Raw genomic sequence first — 26,774 nt, forward strand, 5'->3', positions numbered from 1 at the left:
ATGTGTGCCCAATCTTGTTGCTGGGAATTCAAATTGCTTCTCCATTTTCCATTGCAACTTACAATTCAAATAACTTGCAGTTAGTGTTATCAGCCTTAGTGAGAAATGTCTTCCATGAAAACATTTGCACAATGATTTTGAGCGATGATCATTACTTAAATGACATTTACAGTAACACGTGGAGTATATATCAATACATGCCGGTTATTTGACAACAAAACAGATATCACACAGAAGAAAATTATTTCAAACATAATATTCTTGCAGCTATGAACAGTGGATGTGGTACTTTCATTACGGCATCAAGAAGCGTTTCAGAAGTGTTTCTGTCTTTTAAAATCATAGCTGATATGTCTATTCAGAGAAAACGAAGAAAGTATATTCTGATATGTGAAAATAACAAGGACTTGGCTACACTACTCTCGATGAGTTGGATGCAGTTCTTTCCGGATATTTATCTAATAAATACAAACAACAGTCCTTTTACAGTCTCATCCAGTCCATTTAATGTTTTAAGTTCAATAATCGGTAACAATTTAATGCCACTTGGATGGGATGTTATTTCATCTTGGGAACATAACATACTTAGTAATAGTGAAGCATTAAGAAAAGATAAACTGCAAAATATGAACGGTATTAAGGTTTCAATGATATGGTATGAGTATATTCCTTTTGCCACTAAACGAGAAGGGTCTCGAGATGGCAATGATTACAAAATAATGGAAGCATTTGCTAATAAGCATAACATAACATGGGATATTCACGAAACCGGGCCAGATTTTTCTTGGGGATATTACTCTGATAATGAGACGATAAAATCCTTCATGGGGTGTATTAAAAGCGGAAAGTACCAGGTATCAATACCTTCAGATTATCTCTCTGAAGACTCGCAACAACATTTTTATATCAGTATTTCCTATATCAAAGGAAGTTTAGGTTTTTTTAACTAGGAAACCTGAAAGGAAATTTTTCTTATGGGCTATACTTTCACCCCTATCCAATACTGTCTGGTACGCAATCTTAAAATTCATTTTCTGTTCTGCTATATTACTTTGCATTATATCTAATATTCAATACTACGTACATAGAACACATTCAAGAAATCCTTATCTATCTTTGTCATATGCATTGCTTAGTTCTGTCAGTATCACTGTTGGCCTTGGAACGCCAATAACTGAGTACTCGTCTGTAAGACATATATTATTTTGGTCTTTCATGACCTCCACAATGTTGATCACAGCTTATAATTCAAATCTTGTTTCGTACTTAACTAGTCCAATCTATGACAAACAGATCAACACAGTTGAGGAGCTTTATCACTCTGGATTGTCCTGGGCTGATCATGGTGACAGTTGGTTTGAATACTTCAAAGATTCACCTGATCCGTTGGTACGTGAACTAAGTAAAAGATACGTGTTAATTAGTGATGAAGAAAGGATCAATAAATTAGCTAGGAATGGCGAAATAGCTGTGCTGATAGATCGAATGCATTCTGGTCATATAAATAACATTTACTTTCTTTATGACGATACTTTGGAACACCTTCGTGTAATGAGGGATGCGGTAATGTCAAATTACTTAGTGTTTGATTTTCCAAAAGGGTCTCGCTTGGTAGATAATTTCAATAGGCTATTAAGGATTCTTAGAGACTCTGGTCTGATAGTTAAATGGCAAGCTGATATTATTGACTTCTTTGAGACCATACATCGGATTCTTTCTCTAAGACACGAACATGACAATAGCCTTCGCTCATTAGCATTAGTGGACATACAAGGGAGTTTCTTCTTACTAATGGGAGGTTTAGGAATAGCTGGAGGATTATTTATAATGGAAATTATTTCAAATTTAATAATTATGGTTTTGAGGAAAAAGTGTCTTGGGTTATTTAGAACATGAGTTAAGATGCCAGTGAGAGGATTCCTTTCTTAATGTTTCTAAAGATAAGGTTGATTCTACATTTAGACTTTGAAACGGTGCTATGCGTTAGTGTAGGAAGTTCTAACGGGGTAGGAATGGCTATGTACGTCAGTCTATTGACAGGTAGCAGAGCGAAATAGTAAGAAACAGGGGTAGGGGCTACCTTAGCAGACGTCTGTCAAGCCAGCTCGTCAATTAAAACTACACTTCCGCAAATCACATTGTCATGTTTCCAACAAATACTATAAATACAAGATAATAATAATAATAATAATAATAATAATAATAATAATAATAATAATAATAATAATAATAATAATAATAATAATACAAAAATCAAACATATGAGTGTCTTGTAGACCCATGTGGTGCGTCCGCAGAAAAAATACAATTATTCATGATAGACGGGACAACGGTTTTTTTATTCATTTAAATTACAAAAAAAAAAAGAAGGGATAATCTCCAAAAATTATTCCAGAAGATCTGAAATTATTAAATAATAATATGAGATTTGAAACATACTGTATAAGTGCCTACTAGACAAATGGGATGCGTGCGCAGTATTAATGCAATAATTCCTTACAGATTAGACAATGGGCCATTTATTCACTAAAAAAATTGAAAAATCAGTAGTGATGATCTATTTCAAAAATCCCTCCAGAATATATGACATTATCAAATAATAATAGAAATATTAAAATATATAAATACATTCACTAGATAAATGGACGCAAGAGTGGCATAAATGCAATAATTTTTAGATAGATGTGAGAATAGGCAATTTATTGACCAAAAATGGAAAAAATTGACAGAGATGATCTACTAGAAAAATCCCTCCAGTCGATCTGCTAGTCACATAGGTTGCGAGCGCAGCATAAATGCAATAATGAGGAACTGGGCATGATGTATGGTCCAAACACATAAGAATAATTTTTAAAAAATCTTCTAATACTGGGATTAAGGCAGTTATTTTTTTTTTTCAAAAAAAGATAGGAAGGAAAAGGAAAAAAAATCAACAAATTTAATCATGGTAGCTGTGAGACATCTGAAACATTTCAGAAGAAACTGAACAAGAACATTAAAAAAAAATAGTTTTTGATATAATCGTATACAAAGTTATCTCTCAGATGGGTTCCCGGTGAGAAATAATGAGAGTTACATATTTGTCCAACTTTCGAAACCCCATCTGAAACTAAACGCTTTGGATGGCAGTGTAGCAATCAAGGAATTAATTACAACCTATTCTGATGATCTGAGAAATGAATAAGACAGTGTGTGCGGCTGCTTTTCCAAATCTGACCAAGTCAACAGAACATAAAGGTCATTCGTTTCTTCTTCTCAATGAAATTCATAAGCTGAAGTCACAATTTGTGCTTCCTGAACTTTGTATTATTCAGAATTTTCATTACCCTGCTGGAAATTGTTAATCAGAAACTGTTTGAGATCAGACCTCAACTTTGAAGTACTTTTTGTTGTGATACTGTGAATATATATATATATATATATATATATATATATATATATATATATATATATATATATATATATATATATATATATAGATATAGATAGATAGATAGATAGATAGATAGATAGATAGATAGATATAGATATATAAGTCTCTATGTTTCTGACTTCAAAACTCTAGAACCACGAGACCGATCTCGATCAAATGTGTCACATTGATGAGGTTCGGGCCTGGGATGCTTTTCATAATTTCATCTTAACGGTACAACTTAGGGGAGGGGGAGAGCGAGATACTTAAAAATGATCGAAAATGACCGATATTAGTGTCGGATGAATAAATTTCCGGTTTGCATAAATGAGCACTGACACTTCCGATGCCGTTTAAATCCAAATTCAGTCTCGGAACTTGGGAAAATGCGGAGGAGGGATATACATATATCTATCTATCTATCTATCTATCTATCTATCTATCTATCTATCTATCTATATATATATATATATATATATATAGTTTCGAAAATGACCGATATCAGTGCCCAGTCCATAGTTTTCGGTGTCTCTGGGACGAACAGTGATAGTTGCGATGCCCTTTAAATCCAAGCACAGCCCTTTATGTCCAAAATGGAACGTATTCTACCCTTGCGAAGAACGGGTATTCTGCTAGTATACCACTAAATATTTCATTAAAACAGAAAATGCACTAATGTAATTTTATGAAGGAATGTGAAATTACGGATGTTTTATGTTTGACTTTTGGATCTTAATGTTCTTTTTCAACAGTGAGATTATATGAGTTATCTCTCGCTCTAACACTCACGTCGTTAGCTTTTTAAAACTAGGGGAGGGGGGTCGGATGAATCAAAATCAAAATCCTCGTTCCGACAAAAGTTATATGCAAAGCTACTTGCAAAGTTATATGCAAAGTTGTATAGCTTCTTTAAATATATTTGACTAAAATTTGGGGCACGCGTCCCCCCCTGGCCCCGCCGCTAACGACGTCTGTGGTTCTAAAGGCGAGAACACATACCACTTATAGCCAGGGATTCAGAAATAAGGGTATCTAGCAATTTTTAGGTATTACGTGAGTTATATATGAATTTTCACGAGAAGGAGATCTGATAAATCCACGATTAAAACTCCGTGGCAAACTATACGTTACTGTGTGTTCACCTGAGAATGTAAAGCGAAATCCACTTTGTTTCTATCTTAGAAAGTAAAAATTGTAACTAAATGTTTTTCTTTTTAACAGAAGAATATAATAAATTATGTCAGGAAATACTACCACTCAGCATTTAGTGGGTTTAGTTCTAATTTTAGCATTAAATAATGTAGTTTTAAATACGTGTTAATACAAAGAAAAACAGTAATTTAGCGAATTCCTGTGTTGTAATAGTAGCTTTCAAACCTTGTAACACTTAAAGAACTTTATGACGTATGCCTAACTTCCTATTTGCACTTGTATCGAATTTTGTGAGAATAGGATTTTGTTTTTCTTCATAACCGTTAAACAAGCGTTTTCAGTGGTTTATTTTTCTAATCGAATATTTTAAAATTGGTGGTTTGGGATCATGCATACTTTCCTTCATCATTCTCTATAATCCTTTGTACTTTGGCCTACTTGTTTTACTCAGAGCAAATAGCGAGTTGAAATGTTTGTACTTTTAAATGTTTGTTTAAAAACCCTAGTTAATTTAATCTATATATTAAAATGCTAGAAAAGTTATGTTTGTGAATGTTTATATATTTGTGGCCAATCCTTTCGACAGTGAGTTCGCGGATTGGCTATTATCACAAAGATGCTATTATCACTGATCGAGTGCAAAAGCTTGTGTGGATGGTCTAGTTCTAATTGAATATTTTTTTTTTTTAAAAAAAAAAAACATGTCCGTTATTTCTTTATTACATTTTTTCGGGGCACACTGGAAGTTTTGAAATTTTTAGAAAAAGCATCATATCCTACGAGCTATACATTCCAACACCACATATTTCTATACAGATGTTGTACAGGCGTTTGTTTCATGGCCAATTGATAATGAAAAACGAAAGATAACCATTTCTCCAGTCTAAGATGAATCTTTATTGTTTGGAGTGTTTTGTCCATATATCACTGACATTATAGTTAATTGTGTCTGTGTAATGTATTTGCTTATTATTTGGTCTAGGAATTAATTCGTGCGGTTGGTACGCACACATTGAAGCTGTAGTACAAACACAAAATACATAAATACCTTAAGAAAAATATTGTCCATCGCTAGCCACCACTTTCGCCCATCTGTCAGGCAATGTACGGATTCCGTGGCGAAAGAAGTCCTCATCCTTGGAAGCGATCCAGTCAGAGACCCATGTTTCGATATCTTCTGAAGAAGTAAACCGCTGTCCAATCAAATCGTTGTTCATGCAATCGAACAAGTAGTAGTCCGAAGGAGCAACGTCTGGCGAATACGGCGGGTGGGGTAAAACTTCCCATCCGACATTTTCTAAATAGGTTTTGACCGGTTTTGCGACATGTGGGCGAGCGTTATCATGTTGAACAATAAGTTTATCATGTCTGTTCTCCCATTCTGGTCGTGTTCTGGCCAGAGCTTGCTTCAAACGTATTAATTGTCGTCGATAACGTTCTCCATTCATAGTTTCACCCGGTTGCAGCAGCTCATAGAACACACCACCTTTCATATCCCACCATATGCACAGCATAACCTTTGCACAGTGAATATCTCGTTTTGGTTGTGATGGACCTGGTTCACCCAGGCCTTTTTTCGTTTTGGGTTCTCGTAATGGATCCACTTCTCATCACCCGTAATAATTCGATGCAGAAACCCCTTTCTGCTCTGTCGTTGAAGCAGCAATTCGCAAATGGTTTTTCGTCTTTCAACGTCTCTGTCTTTCAATTCATGTGGAACCCAATGTGACATCTTTTGAATCATTCCCATGGCTTTCAAGCGTTTGGAGACTGTAGTTTGATCAACGCCTAATGCTGCTGCAAGTTGTTCCTGCGTTTGACACGAATCCTGCTCGAGCAATGCTGTCAATTCTTCGTCTTGAAATTTTTTTGGCTGTCCAGCTCGCTCTTGGTCTGCCAAGCCGAAATCACCACTTCTAAACCGTGCAAACCACTTCTGACACGTTCGCTCAGCTAGAGCATGGTCACCATACACTTCCACCAAAATACGATGACTTTCAGTCGCACTTTACTGCATGTTAAAGTAATGCAGCAGGACACCCCGCAAAAACACTTTATCAGGCACAAATTGCGCCATGTTCACTTAACTACAAACTGGTGTTGTTGACGCTTTAATCCACTGCCCTATACTACGAACGATACGCAATGACAGGGGTTTGCAACACATGTGTGGATACACTGAACTGTGGGACGCTCCGTTCGTTGCGCCATCTCTTGTCCACCCGCACGAATTAATTCCTAGACCAAATACATACAGCATACAAGAATAAAGAAACCCTGATCATACATGAATTAGAAACTCCAACCGGCAGTAAACTCAAATATTGCAAACGCTGCAAAACATTGAAAAAAAATAATCGAAAAAAATCTCCCATTTATGATACCCCTTGCCGATTTTTAAGACGTCTTTCACTTGTTTCTGTAAAGAGACATGTACAGATGTTGTGAGGAAAGATAAGAAGATTCATGCTCATATGTGAATGATGGGCTGTGTAGAAAACGCAGGTTGAGCTCGTACATATTTAATATCTCTAAATAAGATCAATTAATTTATGCATAAAGATATACGAACTACAATGCTACTTGAAACAGGGCGCAAAATTTCAAAGTCAGACGCCCTCGCCAATCCAAAAATAATGGTCGCCAGTATCTCTTACGTACAAATTACGAGATGTTCTCCTCCCATATGGCATTTTGTTTGACAAAGAAAGAGATTACATCAGGGCATAAAGGTTCAAAACCATACAATTAGATTCAGATTAAACAGTTTTGAACTGGACAATTCACATACATGTTTAAAAAGTACTTTAAGAATTCACGTTTGTGTACCGCTCTCTCTTTCTCTCTGCACTGAAGTACCTGTTGTTGATTGCAGTTTCCGAATCAAAGTCCATAAATGAAGAGCCATTGATAGAAATTATCAGTAAATCATTCAATGTGTCAGTCTTCAGAGAATTCCTATAAGCAGTCTTAACTATGTTGAGACTGCTGAAGTCTCTCTCACATGAAGCAGTACTCACAAGGAAAACTGCACAAAATGTGACAATTGGAAGCAAATTTGAAGATCTCGTAATGAAGTTTGTAATATGATGTTTGAATGGATTGTAGAATTATTTGTAATTGTTTGTCTTCGATTCAAGAAGCAACTGTAAATCATATATAAGAAGTATTTTAAATTCAGAAAATTTCTTAAATTACAATGATGATGTGGTGTTCTGTCCGAAGGTAGGCCTTTGGTCCATGGTAGTTTGCCATTGCCTTTCATGGTATGATGATGTCCTAAGTAGTGAGGAAATGATCAAAATAAAGATTCTGGAAGTGTTCTGGAGGAAGATGCTGAGTGAAATATGGCTTCGATTACGATTGTAATGAAACCAGAAACTAAGAATTAAAAAAGACATACACTAAAGGTGTTGTTCAGGATTTTTTTCCAGTTGGTGGATTAATGTAATGAAACCACGAACTAAGAATTTAAAAAAATCATCATTAATTTTACTCATAAAAATCATAATTTGTGGGTGAAACTAAACGAAGATTTTCTCTAATGTTTTAAATTTCGTGTACGTTCATAATAAATTCTTTAAAACCACATGGACATGTAATGAAGAAATTGTTGGAAGCAAAATAGTTTAGAATTGCCTGTATACGAACAATTGGAAGCAAACCTTAGGGTAAATTAAAGTTTACGAAGGGGTTTACGTTTCAAGTATGATAGGTATTGAGTGCGCCCTCTTAGGGACCGCAAAACGCACTCTTTGGGACACTGGTCCTTAAGAGTACGCATTTGAGTTTTTTAACTTTTTAACGTATATCTCCATTTCTACATCTAGTAGTAAACTTTTCTATTTCTTACAATGTAGCCTAAACTTCAATTAAAATTTTGTACAATTTATATAATTTTTTGCTTCATTACTTTCGGACCTATTTGAAAATGGATATTAAGTGCGTGCTCTTTGGTAACCTTCCTCTATATATTTAGGTTTATGTAACTCTAACAACATAAGTAAATAAGTGCGTATTTTTGAGGTTTATTTTAAAGATTATGAACTTTTTATTAGGACACAATGTTTTTCTTAATGTGCACGTATTCTAAAATATTATGCTTCACAAGCAAATATGAAATTTTGAAACTGACCTTTACACATATAACATGTAGGTTCTGTTCTAATTCTTTAGCGTACTTTAGCTGCTATAACAATTAAGTAACTAAATCGTAAATTACTACGTGAAACAAAAGTGTATCAAAGTTTTAGGCGTATCAACTAGGGTATTTAGAAATGCGATTTTTCGAATTTTCGGCGTTTTATAACTCTGAAGGGAGACGTTTTCCTACCCCTGTTTGTTAGAATTTTGCCTTTCATTTCATATATAGAATCACCTCCCAAAGTTTTTCGGTGGATATACCTGTGTAGTTTTCAGCCTGTATAGTTAGTCATGGGCTTTTGGAGGTTCTATTTCCGGTATGAAGACGTACCAAAGGAAGCCAATAAAGGACAACATATTATGAAGATAATAGGAAAAAGAAGAAACAGCATGCTTGGCCATCTTATTCGGCACTCCGATTGGATCACCGTGCTGATGGAAAGAAGGGCAGAAGGAAAACTAGGAAGAGGAAGACTAAGGATAGAATATTTAGATGCAGTTACGAAGAAAAGACCTTATCAAAATCCAAGGAAGAGAGAAGTTTTAGAATTTCCATGTTGCCCACCAACCTATGGTTGAGGTGAACAAGAATAGAAGATCTCCGATAGGAGTTTATGGGGTTCGGATCCCATGTTAATCTATGTGTCTACAGCTCACATAGTGAGGTTACAGGAGTGTAATAAAGAGTATACGGCGTATACCCTCATAAAAATTATAGTTGGCATATCTCACTAAATCAGGGATGCAATGCAGGATATAAGGGTCGGTGAGTATACGCTGTGATTTTGAACATGGTCGAGCAAATACTTCCAAAAATTTCGCATTACATTGCTGCTCTATGTTGAAATGGGCGTTAACTCGAAATCAACTCAAATCAAATGAATAATTCATTCGAAAGTTAATTTCAGCACCAAATTCTAGACCTACATACTATATTCTAGACCATTCCACGCCGAATATACTTGTTATATATTTGTTTATATGAATTTGTTAAATACATATACACTGGGAAGCTTCAAAATATGCACGTAGTTTATAAATCTACCAGAGACGGAATTTACTGAACCTTGTGGATGTTCCACCTTAACCCTTTAATTGGCAACCATTGATAGCATTACCATTAAAATTTTTAGTTTGTTTTTATTTTTGAACCATGTTTTCCTGATCATAATTTCGTAATTTTTAATGTGTTTTTTCTACTTTGGTTACAAAATACAGGATGTTTATTTCAAAATAATATTGCCATAAAATAGCTCTTATGCGTAGCTACTGAGCAGCATTGCGCTATTATGGTCAAATACCATAAGAATACTCTCAGTATTTAGCAGCACTTTCGTTGAAATATTTTCCTACAGAGCAAGAAATCACAAATAAAAAAATAGAAAAGGAACTTTCGCGTAATGTAGGAGATAAAGCTTTTACAATACTAAGTTTGTCTGTCCCCTGTTGACGAAGATTAGAAATATCTAAATAAGCGACCCGCAAATCATGTATATGAATATTGTATAAAAGCAATAATGCTAATTAAATAATCAATGAAGTTATAATTTGTGCAGATAACGCAACAGAATGCGATGTTGCTTGAAAGCAACAGTGCCAAATAAAGGGTTAAATTGGCCTTACATAACTTAATAACTAATTAGTCTACTTGCTGAAATTTTAAATTATTTATTTGAATTGCAAGAATAACAGTAACATATTTATTTACGGCTTCGAGTGCTTACTTTCACGGTGACATTGCAGAAGTAGGCCTAAATCAATTTAAAATGTAGTTCAAAAATATTAGAAAGAAAGTTTTGTATGTAAATATACAGGGTAAGCCAAAAAGGACTCTATAACTTTGTAAGCATATAAAATGTGTTGAAATAACTTAGAGAATAAATATAAGTGTCAATTCGTGGCAAGACGCTTCAAGTTCTACTCTCGTAGTGCCGTAGTACCCCATTCCGTCACCGCGAGAGCCACCATAGTGCATTGTTAAAATTGCTATTTTCACTGGTGCGGAGCGTGCTCTTTGTGTGTTGTTTAGAGGTCTGCACGGGGTCGGGCCTACAAAGCATATATCACTTCAGGTTTGGGCCGGGCTCTGGACGTGAAATTTTAAATGTACAACCATATTTCTCGGTACTAACTTTGTAAATACTGTACAACGATATATATTGCACCGTTCTTTCTCGAGAACTTTTGAAGTACAACTGCAAAATTAAACCTCTAATTGCTGTAAATAAAATACAATTTTGAATTAATTATTAAGTTTCTGTAATTCGGGCTTATTTCGGGCTCATTTGATTATCACACGAGCTAGGGCCAGGCTCGGACCTAAATGCTAAAACATATTTCGGACTCGGGTCGGGTCTTACATTGTAAATTGACGGGCTGGGACGGGCCAGGGTTAAAAATTCTGGCACATGCAGACCTCTAGTTGTTATTTCATCCAACAGCCATTGAGCGTTTATTTCGTAATAAAGAAGGTAAAGAATCTCCAAGCAGTCCTACAATTTATAGATGGCACAAGAACTTTGTTGAGACTGGTTGTTCTATTCATCACGTGAAATCATCAGATCGCCTGCCCGTTGCTGCTGCTGTTGTCGAACAGCTTTGTCCGTAGTCCCAGAAAATCAACGTGAAGAATCTCCGATTTCAGTAGACAACCATTCCGCAAAAGAAAGTTTTGGCGAGTGCTACGTGAACGTTTGCACTTGAAATCGTACATATTTGCAATGATAAAACAAGTTACTGACGTAGATAAGGTTGCTCATGAAGAATTCTGTGTGGAATTGTTGAATCGGATAGAGCAAGACAAGTCATTCATTAACACAATTATCTTCAGTGATGAGAGTACATCTCATATCAGTGACGTAGTGAGCATGCACAACTGTAGAATCTGGTGTAGCGAAAGCCCACGTCAAACCGCTGAACACGGTCAATGACAGTTGAAAGGTAAATGTGTTTTGTGCCCCAAGCAAATTTAAATTATATGGTCCTTTTTTCTTCATGGAGAACAATGTCATTGGTATCGTGTAACTTGAGATTTTTTTTTAATTCCTCAGGTAAATGAAGACGAACAACAACAAGACATGACCTATTGCTACCAGCAGGACGGTGCACCGCCTCATTTACTCGAGGAAGTTCGAGGTTTCCTTGATATTTGCTTCCCGATGTGCTGGTCCAATTGCCTAGCCACCTCGCTCCCCATACTTGGAATCTGTGGATTTTGTACTGTGGGGTTTTCTTAAGGATCGAGTGTATATTTCGCCCTTGCCAGACAATCTTGCATCTGCACTGCGATTACAAAAGTTATGCCCAATCAGCCGGAACGAGTCTGGGAAGAAATACGATTCCAGTGGGATATTTTCCACATTACCAACGGCAGTCACATCGAACCAAAGTGAAACTTTAATGTTGAACTTGAATTATTTTGCTACAAATTGACACCTCTCTCGATACTGAAAGTAATCTCAATAAATTTCGATATGTATTCAAAGTTTTAATGTCCTTTTTGACTTACCCTATGTCAGGTGTTTTTAAGTTTCAAATTTGTGAAGTCCACTAAAAGGTATTCGATTTCTTCTTCATAATAATTTTATATGAATGTGACTGAATACCCACAATACTACAAAAACCTACTGCGGAGTCTCCTCGCTCTTGAATCAAATCAGTCACTTTCATTCGATTAAAAAAAAGTCCTTCCGTCTTGCTTATATGCAGGCAGTGCAGCCGCATAATCAGCACTTAACTTAGGAGCTTCGCCTCCTCTCCCACTCACTGCACAAAGTTACGTATAAAATAACTTAAGTGATTACATTTTACGCATGGGTAGGCGTTTTAGCGGCTGTTCTGTGTGGTAGACTAATTCAAGAAGGGGTCAAATCTGAACATGTGAACACAGGGTAACATCAAACATCGTGACTTACGTTATGTTTTTGGAGCATATTATAATGACTTACATATCTTACTTATAATCTTCAATATGTTAGTACAGAGAAGTGGTGACGCAGTGGTCAAGCGTTTACCTCTGCTGTGTGGGGTCTCTAGATCAATCCAGGCTCTCGGTGATTTTTCCGGGTTCTTTTGTTTCCTCCCAGTTCCCTCATTCTACCATTTCAATCATTTTGATCCTCGCCGTCTCCTTTAGCCTAGTTGGCATAATCGCAAGACGTAAAACTGAAAGATTTATATTATGTTTCTACAATCATTTAATCAATTAATATATTTTATATTGTGAATTATGTTACATTAAACGGTCTTTGAGATCTAATACGAGATTAGAATTTTTATTTCTTTTTCAAATCTGGAAACGTAGACCTACTTCTTGTCTCGTGGGGAACACTAATTATTTTACAAAATCAAATTCTTCATACAGTAGATTTTGCACAGTCAAAAACGTGTTTGACTCTTAGCTTTCTTAAATATTCTAGAAAAAGCAATACATTACATGGAAATATGAAAATACACTCAAAGATCAACAGTCTATTATTGCTTCATACGTGTTTCATCCTTCCGTTAATCTTTTCTATGTAAGTGTTCCTTGATGGAAAAATACATATAATGATTTACAATGCTCATTAAATTTGGATTCCGGCCACTTTAACAGATTTCTATGAAGTACTGACTTAATTACAAAATTAACCAACATGTTATTAGCTAATATATGTATAGTGTAACTCTAGTAAATAAAAGGACCAAACGAAAGCAGTCCAATCAGACTAATGAACCAGGCGCCAGGTAATATTTAGTTAAACCGACATGTAGGGTGGAAAACCGGACAGTTGATAACACTGTTTGTAACACAGAGAAAGAGTAATGAAGACAAAAACGATCTGGTAAAGGACTTGTTTCGGCAGACAGAAGATGTAGACGCGCATACGATGGAGAAAATATGTGTGCATTTCCTATTAGTGTCTACATATGAGAAAAAAATCAACAAGTAAGTATGTCAGGAAACTCCTCAAAATGGTGGACCGTAAACTGTAACATCATCCATGCCTTAAACCTAGGAAAAATTATCTGACCAATAAAGAATCAAAAACATAAGAATCTTCGATATGATAAGTAACTGTTTAAAATTTCAGAATGATTTTATAAAAGCAAGCCTGTACTGGATCGAGAGGCTGCAATGCTGTTGGACATATACAATGTTCTGAAATACCTTAGTTGATCTGTGTTCGTACAAGTAGTGTTTTACGTTATCTTTCACCCAGTTATATTGAAATATAACGATGATTTACATACGAATTATGAATAAAATAGAATTTTTGTCCGACTTCCGAATTCCTTCGAGTTTCGGAATTTGTCCGATATCTGAATTTTATGCGAAATCCAGATTTTCTCCGATACCAGGATATCGTTCCATATCAACACTTTATTCGAAATCTGCGTTTATTCGATTTTACTATCCGGAATTCGGATATTAAAAATCCGAATTTGGGCATCCCTCAGACTCATTACCAGACTCATTACCATATCTCATTGAGTATCTCACGAGACCATCAACTTAACGAAACTCAACAAAACTTTGTATATAAACTTCCCACTACATATTTGTTGACGTGGTCCAAGCATTTTTTTAAAATTGAGCTTCTAAAGGAGAAACTGAGCCAGTCTAAAGTATTTTAATTTCTCATCGTGTATTCTTAAAATGCCAAAAACAAAGAATTGATTAAAATTATCATTTTTTACAAGGAGTTTTTATCACTTTACTTTGATAGAAATGCTTGTTATAAAGAGAGAGGGAAGAAAAAGAGTCGAATGAACCGCTTGAGCTATTTTTTTTTAACACAGCACTTTGGTCGACTTGTTTCATTATTTAGTTTCGATTCAAATACACAATTTAAGGACAAATAGGATTCAAAAAGATTTTTCGAATGGATCTCAGATAGCATTTATACTTATGTATTGCACATTCATGAACAAATGATATTCTGTTAATAGACTAACAATTAAATGTGAAGATTAATGATGAGAAGTCAGTGTTAGATATTTCATTTTTCTCCTGGGATTGGCTCATAGGAACTGTAGTTTTCCCCTCACTTTTTGAGCAAAATATTTGACAATATTAATTGAAACAATCCTAAAATATTTTCTGGTAACAGAACAGAGACAGATAAAGTTCTGAAACTTGCAACTTCTGCATGTCCTTAATGTTTGCTTCAGGAAGTTACAGAAAAATGATCAATGATTACCATGTTATTAACTGTTGTTTCATGTAAGAAAGAGTTTAATAAATTATCCATAAATCAGAAAGCATTTCTGATCAAAGGACTCAGCTTTAGTGCTTTTTTTCTCGTGGTAATATAGACAAATATGTTTTAAAGAGTTCTATTGAATTAAAAATTATCAAATTCTTATGTAAAGCGTAATTTGAAATTTATCAAGTGTTCACTTTCACCATTGGCATAAACAGTGCTTCAAAGAGCCCAAACTTCAGGTGCGGTGACCCCATGCACAGATATGTTCAGAAATATTTTCATTAGATTCAGTGCTCTCTAATTAATTAATTTAAAAAGCGCAATGTAACATTTATTCAAGCGTGGGTAATTTTTACTAGTGGCATTCGCGTTAGTTCTTTGTGTCAAGAGAAACCAAATCATCTAGTACTAACATAAATACAGCATAAACTTGACTAAAATAAACTTCCTTCAGGTATTTAATAACTTTATCAGCTGCAGTAATAGAAGATTCAATGATCCATTTACTGCTGGCCAAAAATATCCCGCTTATAGTACTTATGTGTAGCCCTTCATACCATAAAGGTAGTTTTGTATCAGTTTGTTACTGTTCAGCCAATGATTATTCTCCGTGATAATTGTTCCGCAAATAAGATGCCAAGATTTGTTTACTGCTGCAACCAAGTTCTTTGTAATTCAACTCGTGTAAAACCGATTCCCCCTGTGTAGTGTCCAGATATAAAACATCCAAAATTCGCAACGTAACATATTGTGTCGTGGGTGATATATTTGTATTTGACGTTTGCAAATGTGAATAAATGTGTGTGGCATTTGGTTCACAACTAGTGAGAGGGGGAAACTTGTTTTATTACAGGAAGTTACAAGTTAAATTCGCAAAGCCAGAACGTTAATAGAAGCATTTTATTTGAATGTTTATTATTCTCGATAGATGCCGTGCACTTTGTAGAGAATGCAGAGGACAAGGTTCTAATAGGAGCCGCCTAAGAATATGAATTAAATGTGATGCGATGTCATGATCATTACTGTATTTTACGCTTCCAGGCGCATAAAATCCAATTTTTGTGTGTTATCTCTACAGAAAGGCTGCAGCGGTGTATTATAAAGATAACCAAGAAAGTTCTGTCGTTTTTTCACCCACCACCTTCGAACATCGATCGTCAACAATTATCGTTTCATCGTCACGCATATTGACGTAACACAATTAATTATGTGTTGGGGTCTAAGAGGTAAACCTGTTAAGCCCCCCCTATCGAACCAAATTTCATCGGAATTGGCTCAGACCGTTTCATCATCGTTTGATCGCGTTTGATCGCCAATAATTATCGTTTGATCACCACGCGTATTGACGTAATACAAGTAATTATGTAGGGAGCTAACAGGTTAACCTGCTAGCCCCCCTATTGAAACAAATTTGATCGGAATTAGCTCAAATCGTTTCATAATCGTTTGATCGCCACGCATATTGACGTAATACAAGTAACTATGAAGGGAGGGCTAACCCGTTAACTTGTTAGCCTCCCCCCTTCGAACCAAATTTGATCAGAATTGGCTCATAGTTTCAGCATTGTTTGATCTCGTTTGAAGGCTAACAATTATCGATCACCACACGTATTGATGTAATACAAGTATTTTTTACGAGATTTTTTTTTTGAAAATGGAGAGAAATTGCTTTCCTCTTATATCTATTTCTTACCATTCATCTTGTTTGAACTGCTTAAGTAAGATCATTTTGTAACTTCTTATGTCATCCCTTGCTCTCATGATAATAAAATCGTCATTCTTAACAATTTATTGTATTCTCTTATTTGTAGTTTGTCACACTGATATATTTGTAACGAAATCCAGGTTTGGTCCAACGTCTCCCACATGTCGTCTGTATATTTTGTAAATAATAATAATAATAATAATAATAATAATAATAATAATAATAATAATAATAATAATAATAATAATAATAATAATAAAACTTGTTTCATGGGATTTTGGACGTTATATTCCTTATGCATTAACATTATTGTTATATCACTTTTTAAATCAGCGGCGAAGCAATTTTCAGTGTCAGAAGGATTGTTGCAATGATATTGAAGTACCATAATATATTGTCCGTGACTTGCAAAACTCAGCAAAGTCCGGTTTCCAAACTTCTGTGAAACGAATTGCTGATTTTCAACAGTCTGCCAAAAATATTTCATTTGATATAGCCTTTTGTAAGTGTTCCGATCCTCTTGCCTGCAACTGCGAAAAAGGAAGAAAAGTGCCAGTGCTAGAGGCCTAAGTGCCTTTTCTTCTAGATCAAAGAACCACAAGATTGAGGCGTAATCTCAATTTTCTACAATCTTCCTGGCGACGATAGAAGATAAATTCTTTGTTGAAGGCTCTTTCCGGGATCCCGAAATTCTCATTTTTTCTTCTCGCTCCCATAGGTATTGTCTCAATACATTTCAAAGGTTGGTATCTGTGTTCTACCCAATTCCTTGGGTGTCCCTATAATGCTATTCCTAACGTCAGACCGTAACAAACTTGTCATAACGACATAACTGCTGATGCCATAACGTCAGCGTATCTGTCACTCTCTTCCTAATAAAAAGTACTTAACACAACTGAAACACTGTTCTCACTTCTACATATTGCACTTCACACGAAAACAAATTATTTAGTTAAAATTTCCTACAGCACTAATAAATAACTCAAGCAGCCACAATCACGTTCGACAAAGCTGGTTGACTACTGGCGACTTATAAGACAGATCCTTTCAGCTGGGCAAGTACAAGAGAAGAGGCGTTCGGGAAGACGTGGGCGGCAGGTGATCTAGTGTGATAAACAGATGCATACGGCATTGGGAGCAAATTATTTTTACTATTACTGCTCTTAGAATTTAGCACTAAAGTGTTTTCTTCGTTATTCAAGAGACTTCAATAATTTTATATTAAAATTTAATTGTACGATACGCCAGAAAATCAGTGCATTTTTACAAATAATTAACTAGGTTTTTATGCTTGTGGTGTACAGAAATAACCGTAACAAATTTGTTTTATGTATTTATTTCTCCTTTCCAATGCTATTTCAATAATTTAAAAGACCGAACAATATAGGATTTTTTTTTTGAAAAATCAGTTGAAAAGTGAATCTTTTGTTGATTTTTCTAATATTTGGGCTCTACTCGGCAGCAGAAGGAGTTGTCTGATCGAGTTGAGATTTTTTTATACTTTTTATTGATGCGATTTGGCCAAAAATCCGCACTACCCGTAACCGGATTTCGAAAAAAAGTTTTTTCGATACACCCTAATTCCAAGGATGGGTCCGTTTTCCCAGAGGGTTGGGGTAAAACGGTTATTCACACTAGGTCCATTTATTTGCACATTCAACTTGTTTGGTAAAACTTTCACGCCTTCCACCTATTTACATAGGTAGAAGAGTGACTAAAGAATATCGTGGTGCAAAATCATCGACTTTCCATTCATAGCAACGTTGCTATTTCAATTTCATTCAAAAGCTGTCCATTATGCCCCCACCTCCCCTACATTACATAAATGACAAAAGGTCATAACTACCACAGTTACAATGTTGCCTATTCGCGCCATTATTAACATCATGCTAAACCGTTATGTTCCGTTATCAGTGGTTTTGCTCCTGCAACCCAATCCCGTGTGTTCATGTCATGTAACATTTGACGGACTTTGATTATCTATACGGCTGTGGAAACTGCTGCTTAAATTTCTCTGTCATTTGTTCCACTGTCACACGACAGTTTTGATCGACCTGCTTTCCAATATTTGGCGAATCTGTCAGCGAGAGTATTTCTCCGATCACTGTTGGCCTTCGCTGATGTGGTTTTGTAGGCTGTCATCACCTTGGACACTGTTCCTCTCAACACAGTGAATAGACTTGTTACCTCCGTCACACTCGTACGACGTAACCAAGCGCCATCAACTTGCATTGTTTGGAAATCAGAGAGGTCGCCCACTTGACACTATCACTCACTACCAGTTCACAGTACACTGAGGTTCTACTGCTCCTCACGTAGTATAAAAGTCTGCCCTGACACGTCGAGACCTAACGGCTTGTCATTACTGTTGCTACGTGATCGTTTGTCAACATCTTTCCAACTCCCGATATCTCCATTGAATTGATAAATATATGTGCTAGTATCTTTTGATTTACTCATGAAAACGATTTCGTATAAAATACAATAAAGGATATTTACATAACATTACATACGGTTTATAGTGAAGTGCAAGTGTAGAAATGCGTGTAATACTTCTAAATCTGCTGTATCCACAGAATAGTCATTAATACTGTATATGCTACATGAAATGGGACCCGAGTTCCCATAAGAAATATGGATAAAATCATTCATTTTCATTGTTTAGTATATGAATGTTTTATAAGGATGTCACTCTTTTTACTCTGTAGCTGGCCTGGTATCAATACATTAAAAGTCTAGAAATAATATTATAAGAAAATATTTATATCCAACTCAAATATTTGTTTTACCAGGATATTTCCGCTCAAACCTGGTACTCAAAATATTAAGTTTATTTACGTCGTTATCGTTTACCTGGTGTTTGTTCGTGAAATTGAAAGTAATAAGTGATAAAGTTTATTGCTATTTCTTATAGCTTTCTGAATACAAATGGTATTCAACAAACTCAAACTAACAGGTTAAAAAATGCCTAAGAGCTTTAGAATCCTCTTGAGATTAATGATAGAATATTCATCAAGTGATCAATGAGAAATGCTTCTTGTACGAATTGATCCACTTCGCTTTTCTGAGAAATACTAACAGTGGTGTTGACAATCCTTGATAAAATATATGAATCAGTATGTCATTCAATATGAAAAATAATACAGTAACATTTCTGAAACAAAATTTCTTTTGAATAAACAAAAATGTTCTTCGTCTTACCTATCAGATATAGGAAGTGTCATAAACCCAGGTTTCCTATTTTTATAAATATACAAATATGTTTAGATACTAACATGTAAATTTAAACAATTTTCCTGTAGTTTTAGTCAAACAATAATGCATTTCTGATGACTGAAAGCATTAAGATACCCAACTAAGGTAAATACAAATCTTATTAGGAAATGATTCAAGCCGAAATGAAGTTGGGAATTTACTGTTGAAATATGAGATTAATACAAACTTGACGTTTCTGCTTACCTTGTAATATATCAAGCAAGTTGATATATATGCTTCTTTGATAGCTTTCGTTATAGTTTTAAATTAAATTGTCCTATAAGAATAGCAGTGATCAGACTATTTGCTTCAGTCAATATGGCAGTGTAAAAGAAGACGCGTTGCAGGGGGGAAAATAATATGTGTCAATCATAAAGTGTATATTTCTACATTATACATAGATTACCCAGCATTATACTATATTGACAAATTACAGAAAATAACAATTTGTTCTGGGAAAATTATTGTTCTAAGTTTCAAAATACTTGTTTATCAGTTTATACACATCAGGTAAATATACATTGTAATAATATTCATATCCATTGTGGTATAATCGTATGGTGAAAAATGTTAGAAAGGTCAAAAATTTTAATAAATTGCAATGTCATTCTCACAACATGTGACTAACTACACATTTGTTTTTTATTTTCTGTAGTAGTTCGAGGCAACATGGAGTCGTTATAGCAAGAACCATCTAGAACTCCGGTTTAATACAGTTTTATTTTCATAACAAACGTTATTTTGTAGTTCTTTTTCAAAGTGATAAAAATTTTAATGCGTGTGGATATCTCTGACAATACTAATATTCATATTTACAATAATTTTAGCTGTATAACAAATAGTTTAACACGGGCGATTTCGAGCAATATGCCTCCGCCATTTTGGTTAACAACTTCGGTTGTGACAATGACAATTATAGTGTATTATATCAATTTTGTTTAATATAATTTCATATCAATATATAGTGCAATAGTCGACATTGCTAATGGCTGCGGCTTTTAATTTATATAACTAAGCCTATGGCCTAGAAATGCGGAGGTTCAATGCCGCGTTCACAAAAGCTCCCCAGTAACTTCTATTCTTAGCCAACTGGATCCAGTTTCTACTTTGTATTCCTATCTCTGAGAGATCCATCTTAATATTGTCCTCTCATCTGCGCCTAGGTCTTCCTAATGGACGTTTTCCGATTAGTCTTCCAGTTCAGACTTTGAAAGCGTTCCTACTTTCTTCCATTCTCGCTACATGACCTGCCCAACTGACAAGTAAACCTTACGTTTGGGTGAATCGAGTTGCTGACTGCGACACATATGAGAAAGTAGTACTAAATGTGGTCAGTATTTCAGTGAAGTTGTAGGTGCGAAGCTCCAGGGGTTTAGGAGATACAGCTACCAGAACATCACATGGAAGTACAGAATAGTCTTCATACAGTTGGAGATAAAAGCTCTGTAAGACCTCTTGTAACGACAAAAGGTGAATAACAAATATATGGGTATATATTAGGACTAGGAGGAAGTTATATAGTAAGGGTATACCTGACGACGGCCATCTTGAAATCCGCCATTTTGAATTAAGGTTAAGTTTTTAAAATAGGAATAGGGTCATGTGATACATGATTTAAGGCGCAAATTTAATCAGAAAAACAATGGTTACGTTAATTTTGATTTACGCGCAATTGGTAAAAAGTTACAGGGAAATTAACTATTGTTGCAGCATATGTATTAGTCCTTTACCCCACCTTGTAAATTTTGTGTTAATGATAATAATTAAATAAAAAGCAGGTGGATAAATATTAGGACTATGGTAAGAGTTGCCTTGATGGCGGCCATGTTCAAATCCGCCATTTTGAATCAGACAAAAGTTTTAAACAAAACGCATAACCATGACACCTTATTAATAGCAAATTTTACCATAAATCCAACGGTATAACCATTTTTGCTTTCAGTAAGCGACAATGTGTTGCAACCATACAGAACCGCAGGCATGGTTATCTTTTATATATTTTAAGCTTCAAATTCCTTGACTGAATTCGCGATGACAAGAGATTTTGAACTGAATAATAACACGAATTCCGTACTTTCAGTCGACATTTAATTTCTTCGTGAATATGATTTTCGTCTGTTAATATTGATCCTAGATATTTGAAGAGATATTAGAAGATATCAAAGGTATTATTCGATATTTTAACGCATCCATAATTTGTCGTATTACGATCCCCACGAACTTTCATGTATTTAGTTTTCTCTGCATTTACTTCTAAACCCATGTCCCTACAAGCGTTTAATAAGACCTCTGCATTTCTTTACCACAAATGTTGTACAAGAGCAAGAACGAGATTAAACGTTCTAAATAATATAATATGTGCGCAAAAGAGTACATGTCTCACCGTTCGGAAAACATTAATAGATGCAATTTACATATTGGCAATCGTTTTTGCTATGAATAAATTACTGAAAGGGGATAAAAATTTCTTTGAACAAAGAACTGTCGATTATTATTGGCAAAACAAAAAAAAAAAAAAAAAAATCTTAGCACCACAAAAGTTTGCGTTTTCTATTTTCTCAATAACTACGCGTGAGAATTTAGTTTATGTGTGATATTTTACTCATTTCATTGTGATCCAAGGACTGAAACTTCAGGTTGTCTAAACTATTACTGAACTTTTGGAGGCCCACACGATTGCGCAAAATTTGTACCTTTCTGGAAGTAAATTGTAGTGCAGATTTAACAAAAATTTCACTCATCTTCACGGCTCAATACCTTACGTCTGATAAAGAATTTCACCTCGTTTACACATCTACAAGCTTGAACTATGAACCATCAAATGATTTTAGGTTAGACCTGTTATGACTTATCTGAGATTTGGGACTCTAACGCTATTTCTTGCTCAAAAGGCTCAATACTACCTGATATATCTTACTTTCGCACAATATTTTAGTTAAACAGCTTTAAATAAAAAATAAAATCTGACTAAAGCAAATCACTTTTAATAAATAATAACGTTACAGCTTCGGCATTGTATCATTGCCTTCATTAATAAATAATAGCAGTACAGTTTCGGCAATCTATCATTCATTGCCTTCATTAATAAATAATAGTGTTATAGTTTTGGTATTGTATCATTGCCTTCATCAGTAAATAATTGTGTTACAGGTTCGGCATTATTTCATTGCTTTTATTAGTAATTAATAGTATTACATTTTAGGCATTGTTTCATTGCTTTCATTAATAAATAATGTTACAGTTTCGGCAATGCATCATTGCCTTCATCGAACACATTATTTAATAAAAATGATTTGCTTTGGACATATTTTTACCTTTAATTAAAGCAAAAAATGTTCTAAATCTGGAAAGAAGGGCATTCATATAGTTAAACAGAAATTAAAATTTAATAGATAACGATAATTTTAGGGTATTATTAATAGACTTAAAATATTATTTACTATCACCTTAGTAAGGTCATAAAAAAGAGCGTATTTTTAGCAGATATTAGTTCCATTTCAATAAGTATCACGGTTCACGTACAACGTCGACTTTTAGACTTACAAAGAAATTCGTTTTTTACTACTTTCTCAAAAACCATGCTTACGTATATTATTTCATTCACCTCAGTACGATATATTGATTGCCTCTTCTTTGGACATTTTATTTTTATTTATAACTTAAGAATATTGTACAACTTGTACCTAAGAAAACGATATACTTGTACTTAATTTTTAATATTTCATCTAAGTACACCAATCCTTCTTTATCAGAAGATTTAAAGCAATAATAAAGAAATACAATAACCTAGTCCATATTTGCAAAATAAATATTGATTACTTATTTATTTATTTCTGATCAACACAACATGCATAAGCCCAATTATAATGTTGCTGTATTACAAACTAAATTTACAATATTTTTCTTTAACATATTACAGTTTATATTAGAGATGGCAATGCACATTACATCACATTCTCCAGATTGGTAACTTCAATAATACATTGTTTCTTACATTTTAGCAACAGAACAGACCAGAGTTGTCAACACAAGTTTTAAGTGTCGATATATGACAATTTAGGATCGATATTAGACCTATATACTGTAGTCTGCAATAATAAACTCGTTTTGATTATTATTATTATGGAGAAAAATAGATCTATCACATTTCACCTTTCTTCAGTGTAGGGTTACAAAAGTTGTATATTAATGTAACAGTTTTCGTAAAATGAATAGAATCAAGTATTCTTCTATGCCAAGTATTTGATAAATTTAGATTGGACTTTCTCCAGTTGGGATCGGTATTGCTGTTGCGATGGATTCCAGATCACAGCAGCATATATTCCAGTTTTGATTGAACATAGGAGTAATACGTTTTTGTTAGTGCGGCAATATAATTAAATATAATGGAACAAATTTATATTAACTCACAAGTCTTACAATAAAACGAAGTTATACATCCTGAAGTATCATGCATTTATTTTATTTTCCAGGTAGAAATGGAAGGAAATTTTGTGACAAGTATGCTTCTTGTAACACTGAATTATGTTCAGGGGAAACTTCCTTTCAACGTTTTGGAGGAGGAAGAGTCTTGTGGATTATATTTTCAATATTTACTTGCTACTAAAACTCATGAAGTTGAAGAGAATGGTATATTGTTTATTAACTATGAACTTCTTGAATATGAAGCTAAATATGTCTTTAACAATTATATTCCTGCTGTTCACATTTCCATGACTACGCCGAATTCAGTGGAGTTGAGTAAAAGTGTACTTGCAGCTACATTTAATGGAAGTTGCGACAAAGTTGTACTCTCAGAGGAAAACCTATGTAACAATTTAGAAATTCTTTATAAAGCTAGTGTACAAGCTTTACAAAGAAAAATAAGAATAATTATAATTTTACAGGTCAATTCTAGTAATGAGTATGATTTTGTGAACTGTAAATGGAGCAGATTGTTCCCGTTAACATATCTTTTACAACGTTCAAATTTAGCATATTCTCGAAGATGTACCCTAGTAACACCAGTACTAGGAAACAATCTACAACTCATTGGAACTCATGAAATATCAGACATAAAGAACGAATTTATAAACAAACAGATCGTACAGAAGAACAAATTCCAAAATTTAAACGGAGTAACTATTAATTTACTTTTGATTCCATATTATCCCTGTGCTATACTAAATAATAATTCATATGATGGAACGGATTATATGATCTTAAAAGAATTTGCAAATAGACATAACTTTTCGTGGGAAGTAGACATCACCACTAATTTTGGTGAAACAACAGACAATGCATCAGTTGATTCATTCTTTGGTAACATGAAAACTTCAAATTATCACGTTGGGGCACCAGCAGTTTACGTTACAGAGTTCAACAAATACTATTATGATGTATCCACTACTATTAATCAATTAAGAGTGAAATATGTTACTCCTTCTCCAAAACGTAAACAGAATACTTGGTCAATATTTGCGCCCCTTTCCAGTGGAGTGTGGTTAGCAATTTGTGGTTTTATACTATTTAGCTCAATTCTTCTATATACTTGCTCCGTTCTTCATCATTTTGTAAACGAGTTTCATCCCCGAAATCCATATCTGGATTACTGGTATTCTCTTTCAGAAACTAGTAGAATAACATTTGGTTGGGCAATCAAATATGATGGGACATCAGTAATAAAACAGTTGATTACATGTATGTTTTTCACATCTTGTTTACTGATAACAGCTTACAACTGTAATCTTGTATCGTTTCTTACATTTCCCTTACAAGAGCCACCGATTGACACCATTCAACAGCTCGTAAATTCCGACCTACGCTGGGGAACCGATGATGCTACGTGGGTAGAGTTAGTTTTTTATTCGGAAGATCCGTTAGTTCAAGCCTTAAGCCAAAGACATATCTTTTCTGAAGATTACCGAGTGCTTAATGATTTAGCTCGAAAGCGTCAACTAGCATTTTTAGTAGAAGTGCTGCCTTCAGGATATGTCACATACCCGCATTATTTGGATGACACAATATTGTCAACTTTACACGTGATGAAAGAGAATGTCTTCTCTTGTTACTTAGGATTTGCATTCAGTAGAAACTCTCTTCTAGTTGAAACATTTAATGAATTTCTGAACTTTATATGTTCTGCAGGGATCTATGAACAATTGTTGAAGCTGTACCAATACCAATTTATGTTGAGATTTATGAAACATCAAAATAATGCATATGAGAAAATTCGTCCACTAATGTTAGAAGACATCATAGGTTGTTTCGTACTCCTAGCAATAGGTTTTATTGTATCTATAATCTTATTTATAGTAGAGATTAGCTTAAATTCTAGTAGAAGCATGAACATAAATTTAGAAGACAACTTAAATTAAATGTGAGCCATACAAGACACAGTCTTATTCTCATACCATGACAATTGACCGCTCTTTACAGATCAATATTACCACAATTTTGTACGATAACTTATCGATTAGCTTGGAAAATAAAGATCTCAAACAAAGGGAAAATATTTATATTTGCTTGATTGAATTCTGCTTATCGATAGGGAGAGATGAAAGGCCTATAGTTTTGAGCGAGATTATCTGTCTCTTGGTTATTTAACGATAGCTAACAAAATCTGATTGTACTATCTCACCTTCATTCGTAAAACCTCAATACAAAGCAGAATGACGAAATTTGTGTATTAGATTAAGGTTTTACATGTTAATGACTATGTTGAGAATGGAAATCGCTAATGATCGGGATCCTTTTTTGAATGTGATAGTCATGAAAAGCAAGAAATGTTCATAAAATCCAATATCGTATATAGCTATGTAAAGTTCAAGCATTAATACCTTCATGTAAGTAAAATGTACAGACGAAGCATATTGTAGTAAGTCACACAGAGAACGCACAATATGGTTGTTAATATTCTATCAGTTTTGACATTTTGTTT

The 26,774-nt window shown here is 34.4% G+C and overlaps 1 protein-coding gene across 1 annotated transcript; it reads left to right on the forward strand.

Moving 5' to 3' along the window:
- The first annotated feature begins 1,227 nt into the window (after nucleotides 1–1,227).
- Nucleotides 1,228–26,211, forward strand: LOC145679054 (uncharacterized). Its single transcript, XM_081749652.1, has 3 exons — nucleotides 1,228–1,563; nucleotides 11,758–11,835; nucleotides 24,328–26,211. The coding sequence occupies exons 1-3, from the start codon at nucleotides 1,228–1,230 to the stop codon at nucleotides 26,209–26,211; spliced, it is 2,298 nt and encodes a 765-aa protein (XP_081605778.1).
- The last annotated feature ends 563 nt before the right edge of the window (nucleotides 26,212–26,774 follow it).

Source organism: Thermobia domestica, chromosome 2 (genome assembly GCF_964235325.1).
Source record: "Thermobia domestica chromosome 2, izTheDome1.hap1.1, whole genome shotgun sequence".
NCBI lineage: Eukaryota > Metazoa > Arthropoda > Insecta > Zygentoma > Lepismatidae > Thermobia > Thermobia domestica.